The sequence below is a fragment of the Brassica rapa genome, chromosome A02 (assembly GCF_000309985.2).
Source record: "Brassica rapa cultivar Chiifu-401-42 chromosome A02, CAAS_Brap_v3.01, whole genome shotgun sequence".
Classification (NCBI taxonomy): domain Eukaryota; kingdom Viridiplantae; phylum Streptophyta; class Magnoliopsida; order Brassicales; family Brassicaceae; genus Brassica; species Brassica rapa.
The window spans coordinates 12,305,651-12,328,760 of record NC_024796.2 but is presented as its reverse complement, the minus strand read 5'-3'; the positions used below and the strand labels follow the sequence as shown (position 1 = coordinate 12,328,760).

At 30.4% G+C, this 23,110-nt stretch overlaps 2 protein-coding genes and 1 long non-coding RNA gene across 4 annotated transcripts; 1 reads left to right on the top strand and 2 right to left on the bottom strand.

The window, feature by feature from the left end:
- Positions 1–346: 346 nt before the first annotated feature.
- On the bottom strand, positions 347–1,632 carry LOC103852786. 2 transcript variants are annotated; one of them, XM_033285487.1, is made up of 2 exons: positions 1,452–1,632; positions 347–1,080 (listed from the first exon to the last, which is right to left on the bottom strand). In XM_033285487.1, the coding sequence occupies exon 2, from the start codon at positions 1,059–1,061 to the stop codon at positions 561–563; it is 501 nt and encodes a 166-aa protein (XP_033141378.1). In that variant the 5' UTR covers positions 1,062–1,080; positions 1,452–1,632; the 3' UTR covers positions 347–560. The 2 variants fall into 2 exon arrangements, with proteins under 2 accessions (XP_033141378.1, XP_009127938.1); XM_009129690.3 differs by having other exon boundaries at positions 1,176–1,515.
- Positions 1,633–7,991: 6,359 nt separating this feature from the next.
- LOC108870768 lies at positions 7,992–8,849 on the bottom strand. The gene is made up of 2 exons (XM_033285186.1): positions 8,819–8,849; positions 7,992–8,710 (listed from the first exon to the last, which is right to left on the bottom strand). Exons 1-2 carry the CDS (start codon positions 8,847–8,849, stop codon positions 7,992–7,994), a joined length of 750 nt encoding a protein of 249 aa, XP_033141077.1.
- Positions 8,850–13,193: 4,344 nt separating this feature from the next.
- On the top strand, positions 13,194–19,724 carry LOC108870845. The gene is made up of 2 exons (XR_001957388.2): positions 13,194–15,964; positions 16,055–19,724. It is a non-coding gene; the product is annotated as an uncharacterized LOC108870845 (long non-coding RNA).
- The last annotated feature ends 3,386 nt before the right edge of the window (positions 19,725–23,110 follow it).

The window sequence follows — 23,110 nt, the reverse complement described above, 5'->3', positions numbered from 1 at the left end:
AAAACGTTTTGTATATGTAAATTACCTACTCATACGTTGCATTATAGCCCTTCTGATCAAAATAAGTGAAAGTTGAGACCCAAAAAAAGAAAGAAATTAGTGAATTGTCTAATGGCTTAAAGAAGCACCTTATTCAATTTCTATTTTGTGATAGAGAATCATCATGAAGATAACCATGGCCCTACTACTACTACCTTCGATGGTTTTTGTTCATACATGTCTTTTCAATATGATACAAGTAGTAAGAATATCCTGTTATATCATCAAACTTTAATCGAATAGTATCAACATTATTTGTTCTTGTTTAACTACTAAGCACACAACGACAAAGTTATTAGCAATTGGGAAGAATCAAGAAACAAAGCAAGACTTGTACATTTTAAGCATTTAGCAAAATCTTTCCACAGGTAGGCAAATCCGGCAAAAAAAAAACACATACAGAGACCAATTTTGGTTAATGACGAAAACTTACAATCTGAAAACCGGATCCTTACCAGGTGGTGGTCCTTAACCGCGGTTATCACCCGGTTAAAAACTTATTTTCTACCAACGTTGAGCTTTTAGGTCAAACTAGCGAAACAGCTATCAGACCTAGACAAAACATTTGGAACACAATCATCATCTTCATCTTTAGAAGGACTACTAGGCATCGATCTAGGCATTCTTGGAGAATCCAAGCTTCTTCTCAAGATCTGTCTCATCGCAGAGATCAGGTGTCCAGTCGGATTAGGAGGTGGGCTTGAGCATTTGAACTTGTAACATGTGTTCATATGTCTTGCCATAGCTTCCTCTGGAGTTAGCAATCGTTTAGTTCTTATAACCTCGTACTTCACAGCTTCAGAACAAAGACCACAGATCCATTTACCCATGTAACGTCCTCTGATCATCTCTATGTACGATTGAGTACACTCCTCGGTTAATCCGCAACAGTCACACGTCACAGGCTCTGGCTCGTCGCCTGAGATTTGTGTTGTCGGTGCTTGAGACGGCGGGTGAGAGGCGATCATGACCTCTGGTGTTGAGATTAGCATCGTTGGATCGCTTAGTAGACTTGTGGTCATGGTTTCTTGATTTAAATGCCTGTTCAAAGATCATGATCAACAACAAGTTAGAACCAAATTTAAAGTTCTTGATAACAAAGAAAAAAAAAATCAAGAAAGTAGTAAAACTTGTACCGAAAGAGATGAGAAGGTAATCGCAAACTCGCTTATGATCTTCTGAAACAGAGGAAATATTTGAAAAGAAAAACTCTTTTTTTTTTTGGTTTTCTTGAAGTGATTTGATTACTACTATTATCTTTCGTTAACCCACTCTCCGTCTTCTAGGCTACCTTCTTCACCAAGAAAGATTTCACAAAACAAAACCATTGCAAGAATAATAAATTAAAAACACACAAGTAAATTTATTTTTCCTTGGCTTTTCTCTTTATATCAAAATATATAGAAAGTTACCCTTTCTTTACCACGCAGAAATTTCAGAAGGAAGAAGAAATATTTGGAGAGAGAGGAGGTGCAGGCGAAGGAGAAGCAATGATTGGTGTTTTAAAGGTAGAAGAAGCTGTGGCAAAAGCAAGAAGAAGAATAGTATAAGCCACGTCAGATTCTTTGATATTCTGACAACTTAATCCTCACCGTCTATCTGGTGTTAAGCTAGCTGGCGACGAAACCGACTTCCAAATATTTTCACACACATAAAAACGTTAATTAAATATTTTAATAAGCTTTTTTTTTTGAATTGGAAATAATAAGCTTATTTACTTGAGCCGTTTAGGTTTGGTTTCCATTTGACTAACTAAGCTAATCAGACACCGCCACATAGTCTGTGCTGCCGTTTCCAACCAATTTTATTGTTCAACTATCCACGAAAACAACATATAGTAATAGTATAATCACGGCATTAATTTTGCTAATATTTCAATTATGTATTTCCAAGTTTTGAGTTTAAATCTTGAGGCGGATTTTGAATTTTTATGGGTTAGTTTGTAATTTTGAAGATGTTTCTGAATGTATGCGAAAATAGTTGTAAGACCAAGTCAAATGTGAAAACCTTCTTTATTCTAGTGGTTTAACTAAGGGTTAATTAATGTATCTACATTAGGAGGTCTAGGTTTCGAATCCCAGCAAAAGCAAATTATGCAGATTTATGGAGAAAAACATATAAGAGATCTTCGGCATGGTACAAGGAGTACTGTCAGGTATGAATTTCATAGGACGGTTCAAGATGATGCAGTCAGCGTGAATCCTCATAAAACAGATAGAATTGCCGGCTATATAATCATCATGTAATATTTCTCATAGTTTGTAATATCATAATTAACCATCGATAAAAAAAAAACCAAGTCAAATAATTAATTGCTAGTTAATTACGTGTTACTTATCACTAGATTCGGTGTCCGCGCTACGCGCGGATAACATGTTCAAATTAAGAAAATTTATATTTTTGATTAGTAATTTTTAGTTTAAGAAAGTGTTTGTTAATTTTGTGTGTCGTAGATTTAACCATAGAGTTTTTGTTTGAATGTGATGCGGCGATCAATTTTTCTTTTCTAAACAAAAGTAAGTTTGAATAATATATTGTGTTGAGCAATCAAATTTCATAGGAGAAAAGAGTATTTTTGAGTATTGAGTGGTGTCGTTTGCTATCAGGCTTAGGATAGCAGTTTATTCGTCTTTTAGAAGCGTTGTATGATATCAATGTCGGTGTCAAAGTAAAAGTGCGATCCTGATGTGGTTGTGAGTGATAGTTTTCCTGTATAAGTGTAATATTTGTAAGCATTTAGTTTGACATAAACTTTTTCTTTAGTTTATTACCTTCATGTAACCTTGGAATGATACTTGTGATGATTACGATTTAGTTTTTCCTAGTAGATATGCGATTTAACTCCCTGAAATTAGCCGCCTCGTTGTCCCATATGGTTAGACGTACCATTTTGGATCTACAAAAAATTATTGTATTATATATTTATTGCTTAAAACAAATATTATTTAATAAAATGTTAGTACCTGTGTAAACGCAATCCATTCCAATCCAAAGGGAACGTTATCCAGTTCACACAGTTCAAAACTAAATAGTTTGACAGTATAAATAAGTAATTGTCCAAAGGGAATAGAGTTTGGTAGCTAACGAAAAGGAATAAAAATAAGATAAGACGTAGACGATGTCTGCGAAGTATATTGTGAATGGTCTTGTAGAGATGGCATTTTCTATGGCGAGCGGGCCTATTATTATAAAAGAATTTTGTTAGTACAGATTCATTATTGAGTTCGGAGAGTTTTGGTCGACAGACTTACTGGTTACTTGCATCTTATGGTATAGAAATTTGTTCGTGATTTCGAGGAATCTGTTCTGGGTGAGCATCTGATCGTGATTCTGGGGAAGAGAGAAAGGAATTTAGTATTTTTGGATTGTGTTGTGAATTGTGTTGCAAAATAATATTTTTTAAGGGAGCGAGGTAGACCGTCGTATATTTCTTTGTAGACTATGTTTTTAACCTTTCCTATCTTTTGATTTTTTCCTTGTATAATTTTGAGGTCTGACTGGGTAATAACTCGGTAAAGACCAACATAGAGCTGTCCATGGATGAAAACGGGTTGTGGCAAATACAATAAGACACATTTCAAACTCTGGCCCTAACTTTTGTTAATTGTCATTGCGTAACATAGCCTGATTGGAAATTGCCGCCTTTCAAGGGTGAATGGATGTTTAGTTACTGATTCCGATAGTATGATTCTTGGAAGGTCCACTTTATGTCCAATATGAGAGCCTGTAACTATTTCACCTCTAATAACATGCTCACCTAGGTAAAAAACAATCAGACATGTTCCATTGCATAACCCTTTCTTTTGATTTAAATTCCTTAGAAGCATGAAAGGGGCACCCATTTTCAATATAAGCTTATTCCACTTTCAATGTAGTTTTTAATATATCTAGGGTATTAGTGTCATTTTACTTATTAAATTTAGTAAAATGAAATATTTTAGTGTGATGTGGTTATTTAGGGTTATAATTAACGGGTGGGGATTTGAGATTTAGATTTAAAATTGTATAAAATAAAAAATAAATATTTAAAATTTTCAAAGTAGTTTCAATAACTAACGATATAATTTCTATATATATTATTCATTCTCATTTTGTATACTATTGTAATTATCATAAAACTACAAAATAAAAGCTAAGAAAAGTTTGTACGTAACATCATGCAATGTTAGTAACGTAATTATTATTTTTTTAAGACAAAGCAGATGGAAAGTTTTATGAATATCATATAATTTTCATTTTTTATATTTTAGTTCTTCAGTTTTCAGGTCAAATGTTCTACTACCCTTAACAAAAACAAAATATATTTTAATATTATTAGATTTATATGTTATATGTTATATTCAAATACTAAGAATCATATATAGAACAATAAACTTGCTATATGTATAAAAAATGGGCTGGGCCTGCGAATGAAATAGAATCGACAAAGGTAGAGCTGGGTTGCGGGTCAAACCCGCCCCGCTGACCCGCCAACCCGCGGGTAAACTGATTTTTTTTACTCAAAAAATTTGACCCGCATGACCCGCAAGAAGAAAATATAAAATCCGCACCCGCCCCGCTTAAACCCGCGGGTGATCCGCTAGACCTGCGGATAATATTAATAATATTAAAAATTATTAATTTAAATATTTTTTATTAAAAATAACAATAAAATTTAATATTTAAATATTTTTTATTAAAAATAACAATAAAATTTAATATTTTAAATAATTTTTATTAAAAATAATAAATATTAATCTATTTATAATTAAAATTAAATTATTTTTAAAAAATTTTCCATTTAAAAATAATATTTTTAAAAAAAAACTTTTTTTTTTTAGTTTTTACGGGTTGGCGGATACCCGCACTAAATTTTGGCTGACCCGCACCCGCCCCGCATAAAAATCACTCAATCCGCACCCGCACCCGCAAACCAAAATTTTCAAATCACTCGACCCGCACCCGCCCCGCAGTGGGTCAAATGGAGCGGGGCCCACGGATAATAATTCATATTCCCAGCACTAGACAAAGGGCTGGGCAAATGGGCTGGACTGCGAAACGGGATCGAGACAGCTGCACGATGGGTCAAAAGGGCTGCAAAGCTGATAAATTTTTTTAAAATCCAAGCCCAGTCCAAAATGACATGGCAGTTTGGTTGGATGAGAATATTTGTGCCTATGTGGCATAGCTTAAAAAGCCACAATTTAGCTGCTATTATATAGTAGGATTTTATCAACTTTATGCCGCCAATGCTCTAAAATGCGGTGGCTTAACCGGTAGCCAATTATTGATTAGATACAATAATTGACACAGTTATTGACGAGATCATAAACCCTGATTTTTAGTATGTTTTTGCAAGAAACCTTATGCATAATTTCACTTAAGAATAATTTATAATATACTTTCTCTATTTCAAAATGTTCTAAGGTTTAGAGTTTTCACACATGTTACAAAAATATTTTAATTTTTGATTATAAATAGATTATTTTTGTAATTAACTATTTTCCACAATTTTTAGTCAATCAAAATTCAAAAACACAATTATTCTAGGGATTTTTGCCAAAACTAACCCACAACTTGATTTTAATCCCAAACCTATACTCAAACTTGAATCAAATGCAAAACTAACCTAAAAGCCTAGTGAAATTACAGCTCAGCCCCTTGTGACCAAACAAAAAAACAGAAGCCATTTTTACGAATATAGCCCCAGTAAATCGTCTGAGTCGTCTTAGATGTTGGAAGTCGTCTGGACGACTGAAGTTTAAGTCGTCTGGTACCAGTTTATTTTAAAAATAATTTATAAATCTTGTAAAAAAATATTTTGATGCGTGAAAAATAAAAATCAAGTAATTATAAACAGTTTTAAGTGATATAAATTAAGATATGATAAAATTGATTTGTTTTGAAGATAGATGAGTGGAAGTAGTGAATCATGAAATACTTTGGTTTAGGAGTTTGGCAAACATATGTTGTAGTATTGTATGTATTGTTAGGGTTAGATTTTGGAAAACTAAAATGTTTTTTTCAAAAATTAGTTTTCACCTATATGTGTTTATTTCTGTGTATAGTAAACACTTTTCAAGTTTGATTTGGTTTTATGAAGTGTTTAATTAGATAATTAAGTTTAGGGGTTATGTTTAGGGTGTGGACGACTTATATTTCAGTCGTCTGTTGAATAATTTACTCGGACGACGTATATTTCAGTCGTCCACATCATACCGAACCTTTAATTTTACCAATGTACGTTTTAACCTAGCCGGATCATTTTACTCGGACGACTTACATTTCAGTCGTCTGGTGAAGAAATTAAAACAGACGACTTACATGTAAGTCGTCCAAATATTCCCGCCTAAAATTTTTTAAAAAAATTATTTTCCCGCTTAAATAATTTAAACCAGACGACTTACTTGTAAGTCGTGTGGAAAATCTTCTATTTTAGTTTCCCGCTAAAAATATTTAGTTTTCCGCTAAAAATTTTAAACTCTTCTGGACGACTTACATGTAAGTCGTCTGTTTTAATTTCTTCACTAGACGACTGAAATTTAAGTCGTCCAGGAAGTCGTCTGAATCAAAAATATTTAACCTAATTGGATTTTTTGTCTCCCTATATAAAGAAAAATTTACATATTCTCTCTCCTCCTCTCAAATGGCTGCAACAAAAATGCAATGTTCATCATTCTAAAACTCTCCAACCTCTCTCTAATCTCTTTGACTTGAAAACACCAAACTTTATATGACTTTTTCAGTTTTCTCTCATGTATTTCTTACTAATCTATCTCTTTTGCAGGTTTTTAATCAAATGGTACTCATCTTCCACTAATTTAAAGGTAGATCTATTAATTTTAGATATGTATTTTTGTGTGTTCTATAAATGTAGATTTATCTAATATTCCACTCATTTTCTCTATTTTTAAGTCATTTGAACATTTTTGGATATGCAGGTTTTTCAGATCTGGATTTGATATACAGGTTTTTCAGATCTGGAAGACTTCTGGGACGACTTACCTGTTAGTCGTCTGGAAGTCGTCTGGAAGTCGTCTGGACTTCTTGGAAGTCTTTTGACAAAGTCGTATGGACTTCCAGGAAGTCGTTTGGACTTCCAGGAAGTCGTCTGGATTTTTCTGAGCGTTTTGGTAAGTTCTTATGTCTGATTTTTCTTCATTTGGTAACTTCTTGTTGTATAAAGTTCTTACTTTTTTTCCAAACTAAAACTCTCCAAACCCACTCTAATCTCTTTGACTTGAAAACACCAAACTTTATATGAATTTTTCAGTTTTGTCTCATGTCTTTCTTACTAATCTATTTTTTTTGCAGGTTTTTAATTAGATGATACTCATCTTCCACTAATTTAAAGGTAGATCTATTATTTTTAGATATGTATTTTTGTGTGTTCTGTAAAGGTAGATTTATCTAATCTTCCACTCATTTTTTCTGTTTTTAAGCCATTTGAACGTTTTTGAATATGCAGGTTTTTCAAATCTGGATTTAATATGCAGGTTTTTCAGACCTGGAAGACTTCTGGGACGACTTACCTGTTAGTCGTCTGGAAGTCGTCTGGAAGTCGTCTGGAAGTCGTCTGGACTTCCTAAAAGTCGTCTGGACTTCCTGTAAAGTCGTCTGGAAGTCGTCTGAACTTCCTAAAAGTCTTCTGACAAAGTTGTCTAAACTTCCTGGAAGTCGTCTGGACTTCTTAGAAGTCGTCTGGACTTCTTAAAAGTCGTATGGTCTTGTCTACTCAAGTGGAATCCAAGCTTGTCTTTGTAGAGGAATGATCTATAATAGTTTTGTTTGTGGTCTGTTTTGTGAATTGCATGTCTACTCTTTTAGTTGTGAATTTTTTGTAAAATCAGTAATAATGTTTTCCAAGATGTATTAAATGTGCTAACAATGTGTTTACACATTTACAAATCAATGAAATAATAGACTTCTTTTTTTTTTTGTCAATCAACTACTGCATTTCTTAAATAAGAGTTTTACACTGCATTCAAACGTTCAAGAGCTGCTCGTGCCAAAGAGTCAGCTTGACGATTATCTAAACGAGGAATAAAATTGAAAGCTAATGGACAGAAGAGAGTGGCAAGGCTCCTGATGTCATGAAGGACACCTGCAATCTCTAACACATCCAACCCTGATCGCAGGGCCGACACAAGGACCTGAGAGTCCGAGAATAATTGGATACTCTGAAGGTTGAGTTCTTTAGCTTTGATGAGGGCCTCTCGCATTGCTAGAGCTTCTGCCATAAGGGCAGAGCAGACAAACAACCGGTTGCTTGATCCTCTGTGTAGCACAGCACCATCCTCATTCTTGATGATCCAACCCATGCCTCCAGCTTTTGAGGTTTCCTGCCAAGCTCCATCAGTCCAGCACATTGGAACAGCGTGTAGTCTCAGCTTCGATCCCGTTGTCTTCGCATGCTCCTTTGCTTTTTTGAGATTAGCTGCTTCCCATTCTCTTGCATCAGCAATGGCTTTCGAGATGATCTCTTTAACCTGAAAAACTTTTCCTTCAAACACCAATTTATTTCTTGCAGTCCACACATTCCAAAGTATCCATGGTATCGCAGGTGAAGAGCTTAAACCTACTGGAGGTAACACCTGAGAAGTTGTCGTTCTTTGCAACCAAACTTTGAGGCTCTCTATACCCAAACTATCTGGCAGCTGTGGTGAAACAGGGACTTGTTGCCAGAGTTCCCCTGCAAATGGGCATTGCAAGAATAGACTTCATTAGCCTTTTTCTTATCTTTGGATCTCTCATATGCAATAATAAACTCCAATGGCCTTTTTCTCATCTTAATAAACACGAATGTTGGCAGCTTCATATTGATACAACATTTTAAGAAGCATTTAACCCTTCTTCCAACTCATAACAATAGTCATCATTATTGTCTATAACAATAATACTTAAGAGATGGAAACAAACAATAGTAACTAGTCAAAGCATATCATATTTTTTTATAAGTTTGTGTTGAAAAATTTAGTCAAATTTAGTAAAACTAAGGGAGAGAACATATTTTGTAAATATGAGTTTTACATATCTTGAAGTTACTTATCACTCTTAAAAATACAAGTTATTCAAAAACTAACGTAGAAGACTTAAAAACTAGCGGAGAAGACGCGGACGACTTCAATCTAAGTTGTCTAGACGACTAAACTATACGTCGTCTGGTCAACGCAGAGGTTATTTTTGCAATTGACTTTGAAATCTGTTATTTCGGACGACTGAAAGTTAAGTCGTCTACTATTGTTTGGTTAAAAAAAAATCTCCAAAAAAACTAGACGACTTACATTTCAGTCGTCATAGGTTAGTTTTGCATTTGACTGGATTATTTCAGAAGTTTGACTTTTTGGACGACTTACATTTCAGTCGTCTAGTGAAAATTAAAATAATAATATTTTTTTAAAAGTAGACGACTTACAGTTAAGTCGTCATAGGTTAGTTTTGCAATTGAAAAAAAAACTTCAAGATTTAATTTTATTCAGACGACTTATAATTCAATCGTCCACGAGACGACTAAAATGTAAGTCATCCAGGATTTACCAGGTTTGACCAGAATCTCGGAAAAAAATCCTGGACGACTGAATTAAGTCGTCTGGTGTATAATTAAATCTTGAAGTTTTTTTTTCAATTGCAAAACTAACCTATGACTACTTAATTGTAAGTCGTTTACTTTTAAAAAAATATTATTATTTTAATTTTCGCCAGACGACTGAAATGTAAGTCGTCTGGGGAAGTAAAACTTCTGAAATTATCCAGTCAAATGCAAAACTAACCTATGACGACTGAAATGTAAGTCGTCTAGGTTCTTTGGAAATTTTTTTTGAAACCAAACAATAGTAGACGACTTAACTTTCAGTCATCTCAGGTTACAGATTTCAAAGTCAATTGCAAAAATAACCTCTGCGTTGACCAGACGACTTCCAGGTAAGTCGTCTACAGCCAGACGACTTCCGTCTGACGAACAGATCTGGAAAAAAACTTGATGTCATACCTTAAATTGGTGAGATAAGTTCCTTAGCATACATAAGGCTTCTCCAAGCACACAGAATCACAAACGAAAGTCACCCACCCAGAATCGTTAGCTTCTATGACTCTATGAACCATAAAAAATTTAGAATCAAAATCTTGGGTTTTTTTAGCTCATTGTGGAGAGAAAGTGAGAGATATGTTGTGTTTAGTTCACAAGAATGAAAAAAGAAGAAGGGTAAATCGATTTTGGGAGCATTAAGAGCTTCAAATTGGTTGTTCATGGTGGTTGTGGTATTGATATCAATGGCAATCTTGTAATTACTTGAAGATGATGAGGGTGAGAGAGTAAAGATGTCATTTTCGAAAAAAAAAAAAAAATTGATGGTATTTTCGTAAATTATATGAACTTGTGGGGTGAATAGGGCAAAACCAATTTTCAAAAAAAAAAGGAGGATAGTTTTGTGTTTGACTTTAAGTTGTAGGTCAATTTTGCAAAAAGCCCATTATTCTATTTGAAATTTATAATTTACCATTAATACTTTATATTCCCTTTGTTTCTGAGAAATGTCATTTTAATTTTTTTTTCTTGCTACATCAAAGTATCATTTTACAATTCTAATGCAAATTTTACTTTAATAATAGTTACAAATGCATTGATTTTATAAAAAAAATTATTTATCTGAAACAATATCGTTGAATAATTGTAATTAATAAAAACTTAAATGCATTTTAATCATTTTTAATCTGTGTGAAAACTGTCAAATTGACACTTTTTACTAAACGGAATTGATACTTTTTGCGAAACAGATAGAGTAAAAGATGTATTGAAAATGTAAAAAAAAAAAAAAAATCCTTTTGAAGCATTTCTTCTAAACATGGTTTATTTTTAAACGAATAAAATATTTTCAGAACCATTTATGATAACCAAAAAAACTTGAAATTTAAAGACATGCCATTAACTTTAAAAGTTATTAGCTCAGCTAGAATAGTACCCAAAACAAAATCTAGAGATCAGAAGATTGAACAAAATTTGAGATAAAATAAATAGTATACTTTCCATTTCACAAAGAATGTCAATTTGACAGTTTCATACAAATTAAAAAATAATTAACATGCATTTATGTTCTTAATAATTATACTTATTTAACTAATAGTATTTGAGATAAATATATTATTTATAAAATCAATGCATATTGTAATTAATAATAAATTTAAAATAAGTGTTGCATTGAAATTCTAAAATGACAATTTTTTTTTGTACCAAGAACTAAATGTCAAAATTACATTCTTTGTAAAACAAATGAAGGACACGTTATGGTCTTAGATCCAAAAGAATTAAGAACTTCAATCCAAAACTTCCTGATAATCAAAAGACATGTTATTAATTCAATTTTTATGAGTGGATTGCAATATAAAAAAGTTATACACTAGTATATTTAGCAAAAGTAGTAATATGATACATATAATGGCCACGTATATAAATTCAGATTTTAGATGAATGATTGCGTGGAATAATTAAACCATAGGATATGCCTTGGTGGCGATTCCTTATAGATCCGATATACACATTAACATCAAGTTGCAATAGTTTTCTAATAAATCTCTTTGTTACTTTAATTATTTTTTAATATTTGATAAACAAGAAATCGACGTTGACAAAGACTAAAGCATCGGATTCACGAATATTTTCCCAAGCAACTTCAGATAGAAGTAGCCAAATAAATTGTTCATGTTTGGCCGATTCAGGTCCAGGTTCAAGTACGTATATAGATGTATAGCTAATCTTCCAACTTAAAAAGCCAAAATCTTCCAAAAAACATGAAATTATATAGAATAGTTACTCTCTCTATATATATATATATCCACCTTATTATTTCATTATAGCTTTGCAAATAATCCTACTATATAAAAGGGACTAAATTCAAGGCTTTTGAGGCTATCCACCTCAGCTAAAATATTCTCATCCAAAAAGAATTAAAAATAAATATCATTTAGAAGATAATTAACTAATATAAAACTTTTGATATTTCTAAAAATTTCAAATTTGTAACTGCTAATTTATTAATAGAATCATATATCTATATTGAATTATGTTCTATTTTTAATCGTACTTTAAGAGTAAATAAATTATTAATTTATAATATATATATAGTTTATAACTTTATATTGTAGTTATAAATAAAGAGAAAATAACCGGGAAAGGTGAAGAAGCTCATATAAAATTATGTAATTAAAATGGTAAAATGGTGAATATGATGAAGTGAATCTAAGAAAATTTGTTGTACAAATTATGGTGTTTTCTTCGTCCACTATAATGATTTAAAATAATATATATTCATATAAATAAGTCAATATTTGTTGTTTTTTTTTGTAAGATGTTAAGATTATCATTTTCTGAAAGGTTATACTGATCCAAAGAGATTAGTTTGTGGAGCTAACCAAACGAGGATTATAGTGTTTACTTTGGAAAAAGTAATAGGTTGAACGATAGATGGCGTGCGTGTTTTTTCACATGGAAATCTGCACATATATTAAAATTGTAAGATTTGAATCATAGAGAAAATATAGTGTATATGACTGAAGTTGATTCATTCTGAAACTAAAGATGGCTAAAATTCTTCTTTGTCAAAATGCATAGATGTGAATCTTATATGAATAGAGTTCTCAATTGCTTATAGCAGTGTAATAAATTCCGTGTGTAAAGGAAAAAAAATGTTATATAAGTGAAAACAAAAATTATGATTTTTTCTTGTGCTTATAGGCTCTTCGCAATTTGAAGAAGAAAGAACATATTGTGTGAAAAGTTTTGGCTCGGTCAAATTTATCGAGTTGTTTATAAAACTGTTGTTATATGATTCATGTAAATTTTCAGTGTTGATTTAAAAGCCCAAGAAAACCCATCTATACTGACTTTTTGATTTTTTTCTGTGATTTAAATAAAAAAGATAAAACTTTCGATAAGTTATGTAAACTCAGAACAAGTATTTAACTTTAGAAAGCATTTACATGTTTCAAACTTATAATATATACATATATAATGTTTAAAATTATGTATATAAAACCTGTATAAAATGTGCTTAAATATGTTTCTCTTCTTTAATGTGTTAATTGTACTATATATAACATTATTTTAAAATTTCAAAAAGTTTATGTCACATTCAAAAACTATCAATAAAAAATATAATTCTCCATCTACAACCAGAAAAAAGAAAAACTATAAACATCTAAATTTAAATTAAGAAAAACTAACATTGGAAAAACAAAAAATTAATGTAAAAGAAACAAACCGACAAATAATATTATAAATAAAATAAATTTATAAGACACAATCCGCGCTTCGCGCGGAAAAAATCTCTAGTAATTTAATAAAATGTATTATATAGCATCCTTAATTCTTAGCGTCCATGCTGGTATATTCTAGAAACATGCCTTGAAATATATATACATGATCTGTAAAATCTTGCACGATAACGTTAACGTGGTCTCAGTGCCGTGCGAAGAGTTTTAGGGGCCTAAGGCAAGTTTTAAAAATAAATTTATTTACAACTGTAATGAAAATAATTTTTTAATATGATATATTATTTTCACCAAATACACAAGTCTAATATTGTAAAAGAATAAGTTTATAACGTAAATATGTTATATTATGTCATATAGAAAAAAATACATGAATTCAAAAAATGAATTAATTAATTTTTGTAGAAATGTTTTTTTTTTAATAAGTCTAAACCACTATACTAGAAATTATTTTAAATTTTGGGACCCTAAAAATAGTCATATTAATCGGAGGCCTGAGGCGAATGCCTTTTTCAATACACTGTAGGCACGCCTTTGCGTGGTCTGGTTCGAATCCTCTATACAAAGCATGTAGACAATATATTTATAAGTGTCATTTATAAAGCCGTCATACAAAAAAAGTGTTCACATTGATCCGATGGGAAATATTCAAAGTGTGTTTCACGTGGATGATTAATTCACAACCCATATATATGGATAGGGGCACAAAGCAATAGTCGAATTTTGATTTGTTTCGTAAGATATGGATATTTAATTTTTCTTAATTGTTTTGCTTCGAAAAAATACAAATATCCAAATTGGATATTTAAAAATAAATAGATATTTTTAGATATTTACGAATATTTATAGATATCTTGTTTTTTTTGATGAATACAAATTCAATACACATTTGTTTCTTAAAAATATATTTTGTTTGTAAATTTTAAATTTAGTTACTAGCTATAATAAAACAAAAGTTATAAGTGTCATACAATGACTGGATATCTATTTATAGTGTTTGTGATTTGCTTCGATGTTAATAGATTGATTTTTAGTATTTTATTTGTTCAAAAATTTATAAATATCTAGATTTTTTGGATCGAATTGAAACGAATAACAAATTAAATTAAATTTAATAGATAGAATGTCCAGGGATAAATATGGAGGGACATAGTCGTTGATGTGACCTTAAATTTTGAAAAATTGGCCTTTCAACATGTACACAATTTTTTTAGAACTCCTGTTTCTCGGTTGTTCGATGACAAAAATGGTCGTGTTGATATAAATTATAATTTGAACATTGCATTGCATTGCATTGCATTGCATTGCATTGCTTAAGTCTAGGGTCTAATGTAATTTAATAATTTAATACAAGCAACTCCGAAACTGGATGCATTATACAATACACAGCAGAAGAGGAAAGATGTTATAATAAGAAGTAGGATAATGACGTGACTTGACTTATGCATATGACTGGAGAAATCAAAGACAAAATAAATTCCGGAAGTGAAGGGCCATCACACAAAAGTGAAAAGCCTGCCGTTTAGCCGACAAATCCAAAAAACAAACTTTCATCGGTGACCAGAAATCTAGTAGACTGGTCTTTTTAATATCTGTAATTTTAAAACATTTACAAAAATTTGAACCTTTTCTTAGTTTTTAGTCGATTTATTTAGAAAAAAGTATGAATTTTATTTCTACAAGATTAATGAATATATTACGAATTGTACCTTTCAAGCTACAACTATTCAGTAACTTTTACTCTTTTAGTTTCCATTTTCAGAAGGAATAAAAGGCAGCAGATTAGTAAACATTGGATTCTCAAGAAACAAATAATTTTAAGCACGTAAATGGGCAAAAATACAGAAAGCCCAGATGGTATGAATTTGAATTCTAGCCTTAGTTTATTGAAAAATTTACACTGTGGGACACATTTCCACTTTCGATTTACATCTTGGGACACTTGTTGTTGGTCACACACATTGTCTATGTTTTTTGTCAGTTATACCCCTAACTAAGTTTTGATTCACTTCTGACTCTTTTCTAACTAAAACAATCCGTTCAAATATACAGTCCAATAAAATAAAAAAACTGAACTTTCATCAGCCCAAACAAATAAAAAAATACAAATCTCGTTTATCTTATTATCTCTCCTGTTTCGAGACAATTTTTCAAAATCACTTTCCCAATTTTATGAACCCTAATTTCGACGATTGTGTGGGTTCCTCTCAAATCAACTCAATATTAGAGTTTTGTAGACTCGTTATATCATACGGCGAGAAACAAGCTATGTTCTCATCACAAGACAATCAGCTGCGTCACTAGAGCTTTTCCGGATGATGGAGCCATAGAAGCATCTTCTTCTCTCTCTACTTCTAGTTCTTGGCAATGACAAGTAATGGTATCAAAAGCATATGTCGTGGCTTAGAGAAGAGCCGACGAGGACCCTCAACGCCATGTTCGTTTTTGACGATTGATCTTCCTCTCCCACTGCTGGTTTATCTCACCGCCTCCGTGAGAGATTATGTCGCTTTCTCTTCTTTCAATTGATGTCCTCTCGATTGGTCTCTCCTACGCAATTGTAGTAGATCTGGGAGTTCGTCGTTCCGTGTCGTTGGTTTCTCCTCCGGTGCGTGGTGGTCTCCGGTTCCTCTGCTCTCCTCTTGCTCAAGAACGGTGTCTAAGTTCAGGTCTTGGGTCTCCGGTACTTGCTCGAGCTCTGTCCCTAGATCTTTGGTGCTCCGTGACGAGATCAGAAAAGTCTCTGATGTCCTCCTCTTCGTGTGGGTTGTAGGGTCGGATGTACACTGGCCATGTTCCGGCTCACCGGATATAGTCTTGCTTGGGAGGCTCCTTACTTCTCTGTCCACCGTTGTTGTCTGAAGTCTGCGTTGATGCTATAAATACGGATGGCTTCCAAGAAAAACTGATTCTTTTGAGAAGATTGAGAAGGTAAGAAAAGAATATGTTTCTGGTTTTGTTCTTTGGCATGATGTTTGGGTGATTAAAGTCCATTGATTTGTGTGTACATTGAACCAGGAACCTATTTGTTGTTTGAAAAATAAAAATTTGTCTTTATTTTGATAATCATCCCTCACATTTATGTGCTTGCTAGTTACCATGCTTCATTTATAGTGTTCTTGAGCCTCATTCACACCCATCCACATGAGCCTCTGTCCATGACATGTCCACGCATATTGCTCACAGATCAAACATTCATCCACCTAAACTTTCCGCAAAAGCACATGAACCATCATATGAACATGTTTGTCTTTTTGTTCACACATTTATGTCCATGTCCACATCTTTAATGTCCATATTTCTATCATCCATGTCCATATAATTTGTGTTCAATATAAAAAACATTTATAAATATATATATATATATATATGTGTGTGTGTGTGGATATCAAAACAACAAGAAATTTTTTTTTTAGACTTTTATACATTTATTATATATTTATTTACAAATTAGAAAATGAAATAATAATCACTTAAACATAATGGGGGTAAATATAATTTTAAACTAACTACAACCTAAACTACTTTTACGTATTTGAATTTTTATGTTCATGTTCGCATCTTTTTTGTTTACTTATTTGACTATTTATGTACATGTCCACATTTTTCTGTCTAGTTCTTATGTCCATGCAATTTTAACATAATTCTAAAATATATAAAATTAATCTTAAACTAAAGAGAAAAAGAAATTACATATTACTGTAACAATTATATTTTCTTTATATATCTTATAATTTGAGAAAAACAAGAAAATAGAAAATGGAATGAATAATAATAATAACAATATAAAATAAAAACAACTATCTAATGCAAGTTACTATATCGTTACTTTAACTAGTTTCCTCTTCTCTTATTAGTGACATCACAACTAGCTTGTTAAATGACAAAGGGCAAAATAGTCTAAAAACTGCATTGGGAAAAGGAATTGTGTCTCTCAAGCAAGAAGTGTCTTAAAATGTCAAAAAACTGAAAAATGTGTCCTAATACGTAACTCACTCTAGTTTATTTTGGTCTTTAAACCCAATTTAAATAGTGATATTAGACAAGGCCCAAAGCATCTGATAGCAGAAATGATGGGAGATCGTCCAATTCCTACAAAGACCAACGGTCCCGACCAATACATAATGATGTTATATGTGCGAAAACATACATTAACTAGTTCAAAATTTAATTTTCATATATAAACTTTTAAAATTTGGTTTTAACATACATTAACCTAATTTCCGTTAGTCAAACGTTGAGTTGTCGTTAACCGGTAATAGAAAATCAGCTAATTCATACATAAACATGGACCAATGGTACGGATCAATACATAAACACTTCACTTGTACAAAAACATACAACTAATACAAAATTTAAATTCAAAACATGAATTTTTGAAATCTGGTTTTAACATACACTAAAGTTTGACATCTATACTATTATTTGAGAAGTGAATTTTATGTTTTGTCATGCTCCTTAGAATTTTATGTTTATTTATATTTTTGCTCAATTATTAATTTTAATAAAAAATTTAGTGATTTAACTGATAATTTATCATTATCTTGAGAATAATTAAAACATTATAACGATAATATCATAGTCAAATTTATATTATATATTCTTTAATAATATTAAATAATTATATATATATAATTATATATATATATAGATATTATATTTGGTTTAATAGTAAATCAACTCTGTTTTAATATATATAACACATAAGATAGAATGAATCATCTATATCTTTTAAGATATTTTTTTAAGAACAACAAAAATCACTCATAGTGATAATTTCTGAAAAAGTTAGCAAAAAATTCAAAAATACATATATTATTATTTGTAAAGTGATTTTTTCTCTCCTGTTAAAAAATTAGAGAGTCTAAAATTTTATTACCCTTAATGAATAAATAGATTAGATTTTTCAATATATTATTACTCATAAATTTAAAACAAATTTTATTAATTTGATAATCATTGTTATCTAAGAATATTTTATATTCTGTCATCCAAAATATTTTACATCATAATATTTTAAGTAAATATAAATCTTTGTATATTGTTTTATGTATATATGGATTTTTCAAATTTATTTTACGTAATAAAAACCATTTTATTAAAATAAAAAACAATATAGTATAAAAAATTAATATATAATTAATTATTAAATATTCTAATAGTATGAAAATAACTTATTCTAGTGGTTGTTGAATTGATAATATATCTATTAACAAATGTTTGTAGAATTTTAAGCCCGTAAATACAAGCAAAACACTTAGTACACAATTATACAATTATAAGCAAAACTGTTTATTTAGATAAAAAATTTGAAATGTCATATTATTAATAAAAAGAGTTGGCAATTACTCAATTACAAGCACATATATAGTGTCTACTAAGTACTAACTAGGGTTGGGCACGAAGAAGCACTTGTTAATCTTCAGCTATCTATTCGGTTTGATTCGTTCAATAATTTGATTTTGAAATCAAATACCTATTATATTAAGCATCTGAAATAAAATTAATACTTATAAATTACTTGTTTCGTCCGAATCAGACATATATCAATAGCACAAAACACTTTGGCGGACAAGCTTGCACGAGGTGCGAGGAGTTCTCCTTCAGCTATGCTTTATGTCGATTCTACCCCACCGGTTTGATTTTCTGAATCGGGTGGTTTCGTTACTTAGTTCTTCGTTGTTGTAAAAAAAAAAGACTTGTTTCGGTTTATTACTTGCCAAAATTTAATACTCATCTATTAAAGTACTTGATTATTTGTAAGCACTTTAAATCAAAACTAGATTTTAATCCGTGCTTTTCAAGCGCGGATTTATTTTTGAAATTAAATAAAATTTTATATAAGATAGTATATAGGTTTGGACATATTTATCCAGAACCGCGAGCTGAAATATACCAAACTGAAAAACCAAAAACAAAATTAAACTGATTTTTTTAAATAACCGAGCAGATCATATATCTTTGGAACCGAAAAGTTGAAACCGAATTGAGAACCGAATGGGTAGATGAATTTTTAAAATATAAATTATGTACTTACAAATATTAATTATGTTTAATTTTTAACTAACTAAATATCTGAAAATTCTATTTATAGACCGAATTACCCGAAAACCAAATTAGTCGAATATTTTTATTCAAAATATTAAAAGTATTTGAATTATTCAATATTTTTTTTATCCGAAACACCCGAATTATCTGATATTTAAACTGAAAACTCCAAATTATCTGATATATTTTTATCTATAAATATGTAATTACATACACAACCAGAATCCAATGGAGACTGAATTGGACCCAATGCTTTACATATTAGTTGGTTCCTAATATTTTACATATTAATTTTCTTTCTTTTTTCTTTAACCTGTTTTGTAAAGGTAATCTGAGAAAAAAAAAAGAAATAAGAAGTAATTAGTATTAAGAAAAAAAAATCAATTTCGGCTAAATGAATAGTGATGGATTTAATTTATGTAAGGGTCCCACAATTATTTTGCTATTATAAAGGTTTATTATGATATTTAGTTTTATATAAAAGGTTTGGTTAAATGAAAGGGTGCAATAATCTTGCATAAATAGATTTTTTAAAAATACTTTTCTTTCAATAATATAGATACATATAGCAAGTATTTTTAACGAATAACAAACAAAAATTAGCGGGTAACAAGTCCTTTTAATAAGAACAAGTATTTTCTAAACTATGTAATGAGTAATATGTAATGAAAAGATAAACAAAATATTAAAAATATAATGATAATATTTGATCCAGACTTGCAGATAATAAAATTTATTAATTTTTTACTTGACAACACCTACTTAATGTCTTAATTTTTCAAACTGAGTACGAGATAAGTAATGACCATAAGTTAATTATCAAGTAATCATATGCCCAACTCTAATTAAACTCAATAAGCTCTCTTTGGTGACAGGTCCTTGCTTTTGATGACCCGAAGGCTTATCGTTGTCTTGTTGGATAACTAATCTACCTTACTTTCACGCAACCTGAAGTGTGCTATATATAGTGTGCATCTTAGTTCATGCAAACACCGCTTCACGATCATTGGAATGCAGCATTGCATATTGTTCATTACATTAAAGGTTATCTTGCTAAAGGACTTCTCTTTCGTGTCAATTCAGACTTGAAGATCACATTTTAATCGTTTAACCACTTACATTTTGTTCCTTGGTAACTTTCAGATTTCTTGGAAGACAAAAAAGCAGAACAAAGTTTCAATGTCTTATGCTGAGATTGAGTATCGGTCCATGTCATATGCATTGCATGAATTGAAATGAATCAAGCGCTTACTTGTCTCCTTTGATGTTGTTCCACATGATTCTCCTATATTTCCCATTTATGACAGTAAAACCGCTATTCATATAGTTGCAAATCTGATTTTTCACGAATGAACAAAACACATATGATACTAGATTGTCACTCTGTCAAAGATTGAAGTTCAAGGCAATGACATTATCACTGAGCACATTTCGACAAAAGAGCAACAAAGAACATGTTAGCTAAGTCACTTCTAATTCCAACATTTGTTTACTAATTTTCCAAGTTGGAAATTCAAGATCTTTCACTGCTACCAATTTGAAATGATATTGAATAATGAATAAGGAAATATCCTATTACGATAAGTACAGTACAGATTGTATTCGGTGTAGTCTACCTTTGATATTCCTACTAGGATAAAAATCTACACATTTGTATATAGTGTAGTGTATGTGCAATTACGCACTTACAAAAGCCAACTCCAATAGGATTCCAAACGCCAAATTTGGTGTAAATTCATCTCCAATGGAACACTAAAAATTACACTATTCCACCAAATTTACTATTCATCACACCAAATATTTAATATACATATTTTATTTTTACATTTAATAATATAGCTCAATTATTATTTTTAATTAGTTTAAATTAGTAACTAAACATAAATACAGTGTATTATTTATATTTTTAATTATTTATAGAAATTAAATATTTTTATTTTATTTTCAAGTACAAAACCAGTAAATGGTAATGTTTTATATTATTAAAAAATAAAATATCATAGAACTTTATACTTTATTTTTACTACTATAAATTTCTAAATAGTATTTTATAAAATATAAAAATTAATAACATAGGTTGGATAAGATTAAAATGCATATTAAATTTGAAATAAGAACTCAAAACATAAGATAAATATATAATTTTTATGTACTTTTCATAAATAATAGTTTGTAACTTTTAATATCTATATACATTAACTACATAAAAGTATAATATTGTTAAATCAAAAATATAAATATAAATAAATTATAGAAACGTAAAATTACAAAATTCAAACAAAGATAATATCTAAATGTGATAAATAAATATTTATCAATTATAATTAAAATAAAAATAAATTATTAAAATTGAAAAACATCAAATAATATATAATATTACTTTTGGTTTAATATTTAGTATTATAGTTGGAGATGACAAAAATAAATATGACTCCAAAACACCAAATTTAGTGTAATTTCTACACAAATTTGGTGTCATGGTTAGAGATGTTCTAACTAGAGTTGTAATGTACGTGAGGTTCGAAAATACAACACTAAATGTATTTGACTAGTATATTACTAGTAGGGCTGAATTGCGGATCAAATATGCCACCCGTGACCTGTCAACCAGCAAATTGAATAATTTGTTTTTGTTAAAAAATCTAACTGTTAGACTAAAAAAGAAATTCGACCTGCATATAAATTTTTATCCGCATTTGTGCCATCAAATTTGCAGGTAATCCACGGATCTATAGATAATATTAATAATAATATAAATATATATTTTATATATCTCTTTTTATTTTATTAAAAATAATATAAACATATATTTTATATATCTCTTTTTATTTTATTAAAAATAATATAAGATATATATAATTATATCTTAATATTTTGAAAATTTCATTAGTTTATTATTTTATATAAAATGTTTAAAAAAAATTGCGGCTTATAGCGGATATCCACAATTTAAATTTTCCCGACCAGCATTCGCCCCATGAAAAATTAAATTAATCCGCATCCGTCCTGCAACACAAATATTTCAAAACATTCGACCCATATCTGCCCTGCTGCGGATCAAGCGGTAAGATTTAATTTCACAGCACTAATTACTAGTTTAAATTACAACGGCCCATTTGTCAGGGACTATTTGGATGTGTACGAAAAAAACGGAAACATTGAGAACTTCACTCTACGTATCTCTGTAGTGCCAAGAAGCCAAAACTATGTTCCTAGCTGAAGGTTTTGATTTTAAATCATGTAATTGTTATATTTTACGTCACTATTGTTTCGTAACAAAAGATAACAAGTTGTGAATAAAAGAAATAAAAAAATATAACTGATAGTACGTAGAATCAATCATTTGAATCCAGCTGAAATATACATCGGTAAGCAATTACATAGATTTCTAGAACAAATATTGGGAAGAGAATTATATCCAGATTCGAATTCAATTTTTAAATCAAATAAGACGAAGAACAAGCACCAATAAACCAATAGACAGTATACAAAAACCTTCATATATAACAATTTGGACTGTAAATTTCGACTTAGGAGACAAACATAGTTCGGATCCAATGAGAAAGATGACTGTATAATATATTATATATAATATTTTTGTAAGCAATATGGTCATCGTGGTGTTGTTATCACAAAGCTCTCCTAGGAAAATTTATTGGTTAAAGATTTAGGGGATGACGTTTAAAGGGCACTGAAAGGGGGGAGTTGAATGAACTGAGAAAGGAAGCGGAAGAGAGAATACATTCCGAAAATAGAAAGATTTCATGCACTAATGGAAAGG